Source organism: Thermobia domestica, chromosome 5, assembly GCF_964235325.1.
Source record: "Thermobia domestica chromosome 5, izTheDome1.hap1.1, whole genome shotgun sequence".
NCBI lineage: Eukaryota > Metazoa > Arthropoda > Insecta > Zygentoma > Lepismatidae > Thermobia > Thermobia domestica.
Window position 1 is genome coordinate 38,930,659 of NC_137458.1, and position 12,744 is coordinate 38,943,402.

Genomic DNA, 12,744 nt, shown 5'->3' on the forward strand with positions numbered 1-12,744 from the left:
ATTGTTGCCGTTATAGAGTACTATCAATGAGTAGAATATTACTACCATTATAGAGTACTATCAATGAGTTGAATATTACTGCCATTTTAGAGTACTATCAATGAGTCGAATATTACTACTATTATAGAGTACTATCAATAATTCGATTATTGCTGCCGTTATAGAGTACTATCAATGAATCGAATATTACTACCATTATAGAGTACTATCAATGAGTTGAATATTGCTGCCGTTACAAAAAGTACTATCAATGAGTCGAATACTGATACTATTCTCATTACAAAGAGTATGTCATTTGCTCTTATTACCACGAAAAGAGGCTGTCTTAGTCTTCCCTTGAATTGTTACCTTTAGATGTTAACCCACAATAGAGTTGCTTTTGTTTGTTTGCAAACTATACTTGACTTTTAAGAAGGAAGGAACGCGAACGATAACATAGGTATGCTAATACTCAGTTTTTTCTAGCAATTTTTGAAGCAATTTACACAGTAAAGAAATGGAAATGTTTAGTTTAACATTTCAAAGTTGTGCACTTTAGGTTTATAAAAAAAAAGCTAATGATTATCGGAAATGAATGATTGTAAAATTAAACATTTGTGCTTTCCTACCGGGAATCGAATACAGCACCACATAGAATGTAGCAGTTACACATCTCAGGTAATATGGACGTTGAAAAGATTTGTTAAATACCAATCAAAACTAAACTGTCAAAGCAGCTTATATACAACATTAACATTTTGTAATGAGTAGATTTTTCAACAATTTCAGTTTATATATAACTCCGTTAAAAAAGTAAAGCAAAACTTTATACAGTCAGTAAAAATCATGAAATATGTCGGCATGTATACAAATTTTCTCAGAATTTTTTAAATATTTGAAAAGAATAATAATTTATATTTTTATTTGATAACCTGACTACTAAACAGAAACTCCATAGAACAGAACAAATACCAGCTGATCAACTACTGATGTAAATTTGAAAGAATGAAATGACATTTTTAGTTTAACGTTCCACAATTATGTCACTTACGCTAAAGGAGATGGATAAGTAATGGAAGTGAATGATTATGAAATTGATGGAATGAAAATGTGAGAGAACCTCGAGAAAACTCATGGACTCGATGTTGTTTACCATAACCCCACACATTATTGAAGATGGCGTCGTATAGCGCAGTAGTGTCAAAATCGCGCTCGCAAAAAGGCAGAGTTGTAAAGAATGCTAGTTGTGTGAGATGCTACAAAATAGTTAGAAACGGAATTATATGTGATAATTGTTATACATGGTATCATTTTGATAAATGTGAAGTTAGAGTGGATAATATTCCAAAAAGTGACTGGCATTGTGGAGGATGCTTACAAACGACAATGGCGTCCAATCAAAAGTGTGAAAAGAAAAGAAAATCGAGCTGTGAATCTGATAATAGGCATTTGGTAAGTGAACAATTAGATGAAATTATGTCTTTGAAAGAAATTATTACTTGAAAGGTGATATTGTGAAAATCAAACAATATAATACTTGCGCGGAAGGGAGGCAAGCTAGGCATAGTGTGAGTAACCGGAAAACGAATGTGGATACAAATACTAAGGATAATATGGTAGTAGAGACCGAGTGGCAAAAAATAAAACCGCGTAGGTCTAGACATGTAGAAAGTACAAACAGTGAGCCTTGTGTTAGTGTATCTATATCGAATAGATATTCCGTACTAACTGAAACAGATGTAGAAGAAAAAAACTCAGTGCCGGTAGTGCAAGGCATAGTGATCAAATTAAAGTGCAAGGATACTAGAACAAATGTAAGAAATAATAAAATCAAGATTTACGCACGTAGTTATGGTCGTGCAATTTCTACAATATTGAGAGATATGAGTCATGGTAAGAAGTTTGATACGGAAGCATGGGTGAAACCACGGGCGAAATTCGATAAAATTGTATCAGAGGTAAGGAATGATTGTGCCAAGCTAACGGATAAAGACTTTGTTGTACTCACGGGAAGTGCGAATGATGTTGCTAGTAACGGAACAGAAGCCGCTGCTGCTACACTACGGAAACCTTTGGCAGGACTAACGCACACGAACGTGATCGTTATGGATATTCCACATCGACATGATCTCGAAGAATGGTCAATTGTTAATAAGGAAGTGGAAAAAGCAAACATTGTGTACAGATAAGTAAACGTTTTAAGAATGTAACGGTGGTAAATATTAATAAGACCGACAGAATGCTTCATACTAGACATGGTCAACATTTTAATGCTTATGGTAAAAGGAAATTGTGCGAGTCTATAGTTAAAGTTACTGAAAACAGGTACTTGAATATGAACCATAAAATTATCACGCTGGGTAATGAACAGGGAAACGTGAAGTAAAGGCCAAACTGATTCAAGATAAAGTTTGGCCGGTTTCGTACAAGACAAATAACATTAGTATTAGGAATAATACCTTGGGACAATATACTAACTCAGAAAGGAAGTCTATTGACAATAATAATAATACTACATCTATAACTGACTTGAGTGAGTGTGATATAAATTTTGACCTAAAAATAGGTTTTCTTAATGTACAATGTTTAAGTAACAAACAAGTGGCTGTAAACGTTTACGCTAAAAATAATATGTTTGACGTTCTTGGTGTAAGTGAACATTGGTGTCATGAAAATGAAATATCATATATTGTGATGGATGACTATTATGTAGCCAATAGTTATAGTAGAGAAAAGCATAAACGCGGAGGTGTACCAATTAATGTTAAAAAAAGTCCTATATTATGAAATATAGTGAACTAGTCTTCAATATATTTACAAACATAGAAAAGATCGTATATCTGGTGATGTAACAGTCTTTCCATTAGCAGATCATTACTGTGTCTGGATTAAAGTAGGTTCCGTTATTGCTAGGAAATGTGTAATTGAGGAGAATAAAATAATAATTACAAGATCAATATCAGATGAAAGAATTTTACATTTTCGAAATTCATTAATGTAAATTGGTTGAATGTATTAACTGGGCCTACATCTACGAAATCAGCTAATAATACGTTTGAGCGTTTCATGCAAGTTTTTTGGATGTGTTTAATACATCTATTCCTCAAAGGAAAGTTAAAGTTAAGAATAAATAAATAAATAAATAAATAAAAAACTAAATGGAATGCAAATTGCTATACTACCTAACTAACAAAAGTGTAAACAAAGAAAAGTATTTGAAAGCAAAAAAGGGTTATAAATTCGCGTTAAAACAAGCAGAAAATTTATATAATGTAGCAAAAATTGGGGCAGCATCTAATAAATGTAAGGAGGCCTGGAAATTAATTAACAAGGTAGCTAAAGTTGGTAATAATAATAGTATACCCATTTCCCCCTGATGAATTTAACACTTGCTTTATTAAATCGGGTTGAGGAAATACGCAAAAATACAAATATAAGGGTCTCTGACATAACTGAGCTACATGCTAAATTGGTGCAGAACAATTTAGTTTTTACCGGGGTAACAACCGCAGTTGTTTTAGATATTGTTAAAAGGATGAAGTCCTCCGATAGTGTTGATATTTATGACTTATCAACGACTCTTATTCAAAAAGTAATTGATTGCATTGTAAGTCCACTTACATATTGCATAAATAGATGTATAAATGAAGGAGTTTTTCCCGACATACTAAAGCTGTCTAGGGTTGTTTCAATTTGTAAAAAGGGAGACAAACATCGCACAGCTAGCTATTGCCCTGTTTCATTAGTCTCTATTTTTTCGAAAATCATCGAATACATCACAAAAGTACAGTTATGTGATCCTTTGGAACAATGTAATATAATTAGTGATTCACAGTTTGGTTTTAGGGCTGGAAGGTCTACGGTTGATGCTATAGACTCATTGGTAAGCAAGGTTTTACAAGGTTTTGTAAGCGCCACATTCTGTGACCTGAGCAAGGCTTTCGACTGTGTTGACCATAATCTATTATTAATTAAACTGGCGTATTATGGTGTAGGAAATGCTGGTATAAATTTATTCAGGACTTACCTTAAGAATCGTAGACAAGTAGTAAGTGTGGGAAGGGAAAAGTCACAGTTGCCCAGGTTGTATATGGTGTACCGCAAGGCTCAGTACTTGGGCCTTTGCTTTTTACTTTAATGGATAATGATTTACCAAATTGTGTAACTAGTCACTCAATTTTATATGCAGATGACACAACATTTCTCAGTGTTAGCCACGACTTGGAAAGATTAGAAGAAATCACAGAAAGTACATTATCTCAAGCAGGAGCATGGTTTAAAGCGAACGGCTTTTTCTCCTTAATGAAGGTAAAGCGAAGCATTTAAACTTCAGTTTAAGAGATATGGCAACCGAGAACAATTTGGACAATGTACAATTTTTGGGCATTATAATTGATAACAAATTATCATGGGACTCTCACATTCAATATATTACAGGAAGACTTTCTAGAGTAATATATTTGATAAAAAATCTGATAAATCAGGTACCACAAAACTAAGTAAGATCCGCATACTTCGCCTTTTTTCAAAGTATTTTACTATACGGCATACTGTTATGGGGAAATGGTAGGCAAGTGAATGACGACCTGTTGTTACAAAAAAGTCAAAATAACGATGAATGTACAGAATACGTGCCACTGTAAACCATTATTCATAAAAATTAAAAATATTGACGGTAATCAATTTGTATATATACAATGTGTTGATGTACATAAGGCCAAAACGTCAGAATTACAATACAGGCATGACATACACTCATATAACACTAGAAATAACAGGCGTGTCAATGTACCATATTTAAGGTTGACAAAATCACAAAATAGCTATGAAGCCATGAGTGTAAGGTTGTATAATAAATTGTCTATAGGACTGACACAACTACCTATGGATAGTTTCAAAAATAGATTATGCTCTTGATTAGTTAAAACACCATTTTATTCAATAGATTAATTTTTGGAATGCGATAATATTTAATTTTTGTAAGGTGATTATATTTAAGTTATTGTGGAGAACTTTAGTATTATAGCACTTATTGTAAATAATGAACAATCATTGTTGCAGTGCACTTATTGTAGTAAGATATAATGTGACTTTGTCTATGGCTATGTAGCTGATTCGACAATAACATTTATTATTAATATTATTACAAACTACATGGCCTAGGATCGAACCAGGATTTTCGCTTTTTATTATACTTTTTATTAGAGAACTTAATAGAAGACAAAAAGTGAAGACTACCAGTGCAGAATACGAAAGAACTATGGAAGTGATTGAAAGTGAAATGTGGTCTGAAACAAGGCTGTGTGCTGTATTCTATACTATCCAATATTGCTATGGAAGGCAGTTAGAAGGAAAAGGATAGAGCAATGGTTCCCAACCTGGAGCGGACAAGTGTGAAGAGTGAGCAAGTGGGGTGCAAGCTACTGACAGAAATAAACTAGATTCGTAATCGACATTAAGAAATGAAAAATCTTGTGGCTGATCGAATCATGGGGAAGCAGCTGAACAGTTTGCAATGAAATTTTGGATATAGCTATCAATTACTTCGAACTGGATTTAATCATGTTACCTGGATTAAATTACCTATACTAAAGGGGAGGTGGGGAGTCATAGTTTATGCAGAATTTGTATATCTCACGAGCCAATTAAGTTAGGAAGATGAACCTTGCTATATAATCTTCTCACTATAAATAAGGGAACCTATGTTTTAGAGTTTTTGAAAATTTAATTTTAAGGAGGGAGGCATTATCTATATTTTTTTTTTCTCCACAGTGAAAGCGACGTTGCCTGTTGTTAGTGGTCGAATATCGAAGAAAGGGTCAATATTTTACGTGTTTTTATGACTAATCTTTCATTGAAATGCGCATCCAAAGAAGGAAAGAGGTTTCAAATATTTTCCATAAACATATTTCCTCTGTACAGCTGGTTACATAGTTGAGTTGATTTTGAGTTGAACGTTCCTTTCAGCAGCGAGGCGATATGAGACGTGGACCTACTGATTAACGTGGAAACCGAACCATATGAGCTCCTGCCGGGAATCAAACTCGGATCTCCCACGCCAAATATGCGCGTACACTAACCACGTAGCCACGAAGGAGCTCGTTCAGTTGGTTACAATCTTACACATGTTGTAACAAAGAGACGTTAAAATAATTAACATAGAAACATAAAATAACTATTGAGTAAGAACTGTGGCTCTACTAAGAAAAAACTTGTAAAAAAATAAAACTGTACTACAATGGTATGCAGAAGTTTCGCTAGAAATGAATATAAATTGGTGAGAATTATTATTACTTAAGATTTGAGAATTCAACGCTGCAGCTGAGATCGCAAAGGCGATCAGATCAATAAGCGGCAAACATGAGAAAGGGGCGTGAAGTATGCAGGCTTCACAAAAGAGGGCGCCAAGTAAACAAGTTTGGGAACCACTGAAATAGAGAAATAGAACCATGTGTACTACCAGTCGACATAATGATTTGGGGAGAAACCCAAGAAGTACAAAGACAACTGGAGTTTGGGGCAAATGCAAACAAGGATATGGTCTCCATACAAGCCATATAAGAAAAAAAAAAAAAAAGCTTTGGTAATTTTACGAAACAACCACCAACGAAACAAACAAATAAAGCTATGAGGGAAATCACTGAAGACAAGAACCTGGATTTGTAAGTAAAGACAGATGGCCGAATTACAGAAGAAATCACTAGCAGACTGTAGCCTGGCGATCTTTTTCTTCCAAAATGTGAAGATCTGATATGAAATAAGGACACAAGTACTTAGGGAATCTTAAACTTAGTATTCAACACTTACGATGGTAATCAAAATAATAGAAACACCTGAAGTTTGAAACACGTCAGGTGTTTGGCTTGATAACGTCAGACGGCGATTATAACGCCGGGCTGTTGGTGATGCTGTTAGGGAAACACGGTACCACGCGACAGTAGAACGGCAGTGTGCAATGAACTGAGCAGATGTGATAGTGTAAAATGGACGACTTCTCTAATTTCCAAAGAGGAGAAATTGTCGACGATCGGTTATCTTGTGCGAGAGTGGCAAGTATGTTGGGTGTGTCGCACTGGTGGATCTAGCCCGGGGGACCTAGGCCCTCCAGTTTTTTGAGTGATAAAAATAATTTAAGCTATTTTTTAATTTTTTTATAGTAAACTCATGACGTACCTATCACAGTTTGGGTTCTGGCTGTCCCCTCCCAGTTTTTACCTTCTGGTGTGTCGCGAGGAACAATGCTCAAGGTTACGAGAGTCTACAAAACTCAGTACAAAGCCATATCGGCGAAGAACATCACTCGAAAGAAATTTCTCAGTGACACGTCCCGCCGAGCATTATCACTGAGATGCGTGCGACTAACTGCAAGTAAAGAAGGAACTGAAGCACCACTTCCCATAGACTGTATCGACAATCACAATCCGCTTCGAGCTAAATAACATGGACATAGGAGTCGGATTAAAATCACTGATAAGGAACCATAACGTTAGTACAACGTCAATGGTGGCGCTAACATGCGACAAGGACTGCTTATGACTGGAAACGTGAGATATGATCGGATGAGTCATCATTCACTTTATTTTCAAACACGGGCCGTGTTTATGTGTGGTGAATGTGTAAAGAAGCATGATTCGCAGTGTCTCCGTCCAACCATGAACACGTTCGACCCTAGCCATAGGAGCTAAATACACAGTTCTGATTGGTTGGAGTTATTCGTTTCTCGGCACGTAGCATTCATATAGGAGAAATCGAACGCCAGATACTGTCGGTCCTTATAGCCAAGCATGCTAGCGAGCGGGCTAGTAATGAAAATCGCTTTTGGCATGGGTTCAAACTACGGATGGGCAAAACCGGTTTTTAGAAAAACCGAAATCCGAAAACCCAACATTACGGTTTTCTTCAAGACCAGTTCGGTTTTTCACCGGAACCAGTTTCGGTGAGAACTTTTGGTAAACACACAAAACTATTTCTGTGGAAGCGGAATCTGTTTCCAGAGAACAATGAAACACTATTTTGATTAGAAATAGAACCAATTTTGAAAAAAAAAATGAAATCGGTTTTGAAGAAAACGGAAACCGGTGAAAAACCGAACCGGTTTTTGGAGAGAACCGGTTTTTGGAGAAAACCGGTTTCAGTTTTTCTAAAAACCGAAAAACCGGCTTTTGTACCCACCACTAGTTCAAATCCGGCCCAAGGAAAATATTTTAAAATTTATTTTCAATTTTTATAACATTTTTATCATTACAATAAGATGAAAATAATACTCATCTGTCTTTTACGTAATATACAATGCATAAATTGTGTTCTTTCCATCATTTACCTAACCATTTGGGATGTAAATTTACATTTAAGTTGCACCATCAGGTCGTGACATAATGTCACGTGGTAATTAGACCACTTTACACACACAACTTTATTGATAAAATGGTGATTTACTTACGTTAAGAAACATAGCTGAGCAAGCGTCAGCGAGCGAAGGGAGTTAGAACCCAACAGGGCTCGTCTTATTCCACCTTTGCCCTCATCATAATACCACGTGACATTACGTCACACTTGGGTGGTGCAATTTCGATTAATGTGTGTACTACGGTGGCAGGCCAACAGATAACTCCAACCAATCAGAAACATGTATTTAGTTCCTATGGCTAGAGTCGAGCGCGAAAAAATATGCGTGTAACATCTGTGATTGTGTCGCCATTTTAGGGATCCATATGCATCCTATGATCCAGAAGATGTTTCCGGGCAATGGCGTATATCCCAGAATGATAATGCACCTATTCACACATCTTAAGCTGCTGAGGCGTGGTTTGAAGAACATCGGATTGAAACTGAACACCTCCTCCGGTACCGGAACATAATCGAACATCATCTGCGGTGCGTTTTGGAAACACGAATTAGGCACAGACTTTCGGCTTTATCCTCTCTTACGGAACTGAGTGATGTGCTGCACACGGAGTTGTATAACATTCCAGTTCCTACCATTTACGCACTGGCGCAAATCCGCGCGCGCGTGTGTGTGTGTGTGGGGGGGGGGGTGATGAGGAGGATATGTTTCTTTTTCCTTTTTTTTTTTTTTGAAAAAAAGTGATGATTTGTGTCCGGTTGCCACAAAGGAAAGTAAGATGAAATTGATGTACCCCCCCCCCCCCGAATAAGCCTCAAATCTGCCCGTCTCCCAATGTTGAAGACAACACTGCTGCCTGATCCTCCACAGGGTTGTTTTTCAACTTCACAATTATTTTGAGCATCGGTTAAAAAAAAAAAAAGTCTTACTTGTTCCCTTCCCAATGTTAAAGACAGATTTGCGCCGCTGCATTCACGATCTTTACGACTCCATCCCATGCCGTACCAAAGCTATTCCGGGGGAGGGAGGAAGGAGTAATAGTAATCAGGTAACTTGCATTTTTTTCAAGTGCCTTCATTAAATTAATAAGTTCCTCTGTTTTGTCCCATAATAATCTACGAAATATGGATAATAACAGAGAAAGAGTGGAGCAGAGTCCAATAAAGAATCCTCAGAAGTATTCTCGGAATAATATGGGAAGAGGAAATAAGAAATAATCAGGAATATAAACAACGAAGAGAATATTTTAGAAAGTATAGAGTCTATGCTAGTATGAGTAAGTAGAAAGCACTTACCTGAGAAATCTCTACAAACAAAAATGATAGGCAAGCGGACCCGAGAAGTAGGTGGCGGAATGAAATATAAAAGGATGTGGAAAGAAGGGGAGGAGATGGAAACAAGGTTTAGGATGAATAGCGGAATGAAAAGTCTTTGAAGATGGCCCGTACATACCTAGACTCGGATGGATATTGGTAAGGAAAGTTATTATTATTATTATTATTATTGAACATTTAAGGGTAGCAAACTATGAATGAGAATATTAATCTAATCAAGATATATATTCGAAAATTCTATGAGCCTTCTCTTACAAAATATAGTAACTCTCAGATTTTTAGTACTTCTATATATTCTGTAAATTCTAGACTCTCTCAAACGTTACACAATCTTAAAGATAATTACATATTACTTACCAACTCTTCGTTTATTTAACGAATAGTTTGATTCGATAAAGAAAGAAGTATCACCATCATCATCATCTTGACTATTTTCGCTATTTCCGCATCTTTCAGCAAAGGGTTCATACGCAGACGAGGTACTAGCAAAAGTTTCGTGTCCTGACTTGGTATGACTTCTGACGAGAGACTTGAAAAGCAAATTAAATTATATTATTACGATTAAATTATATTATATTACTCATATTTACATTAAGATTAATGACTAGTTTTCGTCCGTATATAATATGACCTATGCATTTTATTCTCTAATACTCATTCATCTACATCTACTTGTTAATACAGGAGTACTTCATGTGATGTGTGTGATATGTCAAGGATACTTTACTATCGACATTTAACTTTTAAAGAAAATGAAGATTTGTGAATTCGAAGTAAAAATAAATAAATAAATAAGGAAGGAGTATCAGAATTCAAGCTTCAATGCTACTGGAGATAAAGCATTTTAATATTTTGTCAAAAATCACACACGTGAGAAATGGCGCCCGAGGCCCATCTTTGGCCGCTTGTATCTCGCGCCAGGATTATTATTATTAGAGAAAATTAAAAGATACAGGTTTCTTACTTTGTCCTAAATTTTAACATCTATTAAATTCAATAACGTTTGATACTATCCCCCTCCCTGAATTGATATGGACTATGCCATTTGCATGTTTGGTGTAGATCAAAGTTTAACTCTTGACAAGGAGTGATGAATTTTCCAGATGTAATAATATCATAGAAACAATCAGTGAACTTCCGTAATGCAACGAATGAAAAAGTTTTCTAATCTATGCTCAGAGGAAAAATGAAACAATTACTCGTAATATAGTCAGTTAAGGAAAAATTGTCATGGTAGTAAAATATAATTTCTAATTCATAATTTGTGAAGAATTCTACAAATACTTGTTACAAGAACGTAATAGATTACTTCTATCAAAACTGAGAGTTGTGGACAAGTACAGAGGTTGTTCAGCCTACGTTTGGCCGATTTCGTTCCTTCTCCGTCCCGGGCAGAATGAACTCACCCGACCTGGCTCGTGGCGTCCTGCAATGTTGTGCAGTGGCTTTCTGGGAACGCAGTTTTTATCCGCGCGGACGACAATAACGCACAAAACAGGACCATTGTTGTAAGTGTTGTGTTAAATTTGTTTCCAAGTGTGTGGGTTTCCGCTCTGTGACCAAAATGTCACCCAAACTAAGCCGGTTTTGGGAAGGCTATGTTGCGGCTCTTTATGAAGTCCACTTTAGTGTTTCTGTCATTAGAAAACAGTGCAAGAAGAATGGTTGCAACATCAGTTTAAGTGGAATAAAAAATGTTATTAAAAAGTACAAGGGCAACGAAGCTCCACCATTTGGATCACCAATGAAGTTGCCTAGGAAGCGGGAATGCACCAAGGCCACCTCCACTATGCAGAGGAAACTTCGCAAAATGGCAATGCAAGAAAATTCGCCAACACAAAGGTGTATGGCTTATCATCTTGACGTGTATTTGGGAACTGTGAGCCGGATGCCACTAAAAGGAACGAAAGTGTAACGCCCGGAAGCTGTACGAACGGCATCTGGCAAAACAAAGGTGGATGTACGTCGTCACGCTCGATGAAGCATAGATTTACCTTTCCGACTGCGGCAAACCGAGAGCCATGATGTACCGAGAGAAAGGCGCCAAACTTCAACTTCAGAAGGTGGGTCCGTGTCTATAAAGAATCCTTCCCAAAAGGGTCCATGGTAGTTACTGGCTACTGTTATCGAGGTAAACTGAAGATTCGTAGGGTGGCGAAGAACTGCAAAATAAATTCGCAGTATTTTCAGGAGCAGATCATGCAGCCGATCTACGAGCATGAGATTCCAACAATGTACGGAAATGACGCCAATCTGGTGCGCATTCACATGGACAAGGCCTCACGATCCTCATCACATACCTCACGATCGTCCCTCGCATTCTACAGGGAGATGGAGGAGGCAAGTGGTATACCGGTGATACCTTTCAATGAGGTACCTGTTAAATCTCCAGATGCAAGTCCTACGGACTATTGTGGATTTGGATTGCTGCAGCGGGCTTTGGGAAAACGGCGTGTGACAACTGTAGAAGGACTTCGGAAAGCTGTGCAAAGGGAATGAGACAAGATTCCCCTCCCAGTTCTTCAGAGAAGCCTATTACAGTGGAAATTACGCTGTCGGGCTATTGTTAGGAATCAAGGGAAACACATCGAGCACTTACGGACCTGGCGCCATGCATTCTTCTAAATTTTTAGGTAAGTCGAAATTGGCCAAATGTAGACTGAACAACCTCTGTATCATTCTGCTCCTGCAACCGATACAGTTTCAGCATCGTCAACACAATAATAGTGTAAGTTCTTTCCGAAATTATAACAAGATGTCTGGCTTTTTCATGGAAAATCAGGCATTTTCTGAGATAAGGTCCAGTATTCGATAATTTACATACGGTTACTCTAAATAAACCTCTTGTATAATTTGTTTACTTCGTATACGTCTACACTGTAAGTAAATTAATATTGAAAAATATACAGGTTTCACTTGGTCCAATTTTACATACAACTTGATTTACATACAGCATACTCACTTCGCTGGGTTAAAAATAAGAAAAGTTAGTAGTATGTTCCGTTAGTCAGTCACTTTTTAATATTACTGAAGCACTCTCTGATATCGGTCATTTTCGATCAGTTTTATGTATCTTCTCCTTCCCCA

General features: G+C 36.8%; 1 protein-coding gene across 5 annotated transcripts in view; it reads right to left on the reverse strand.

Moving 5' to 3' along the window:
- LOC145685873 (uncharacterized) overlaps window positions 1–12,744 on the reverse strand; it is a 167,784-nt gene that overhangs the window by 4,618 nt on the left and 150,422 nt on the right. For all 5 annotated transcript variants that reach the window (XM_081758538.1, XM_081758537.1, XM_081758539.1 and 2 more), the window contains one exon: window positions 10,015–10,186. In XM_081758538.1, the coding sequence (XP_081614664.1) occupies window positions 10,015–10,186 (172 nt within the window). The remainder of the gene's footprint in view (window positions 1–10,014; window positions 10,187–12,744) is intronic.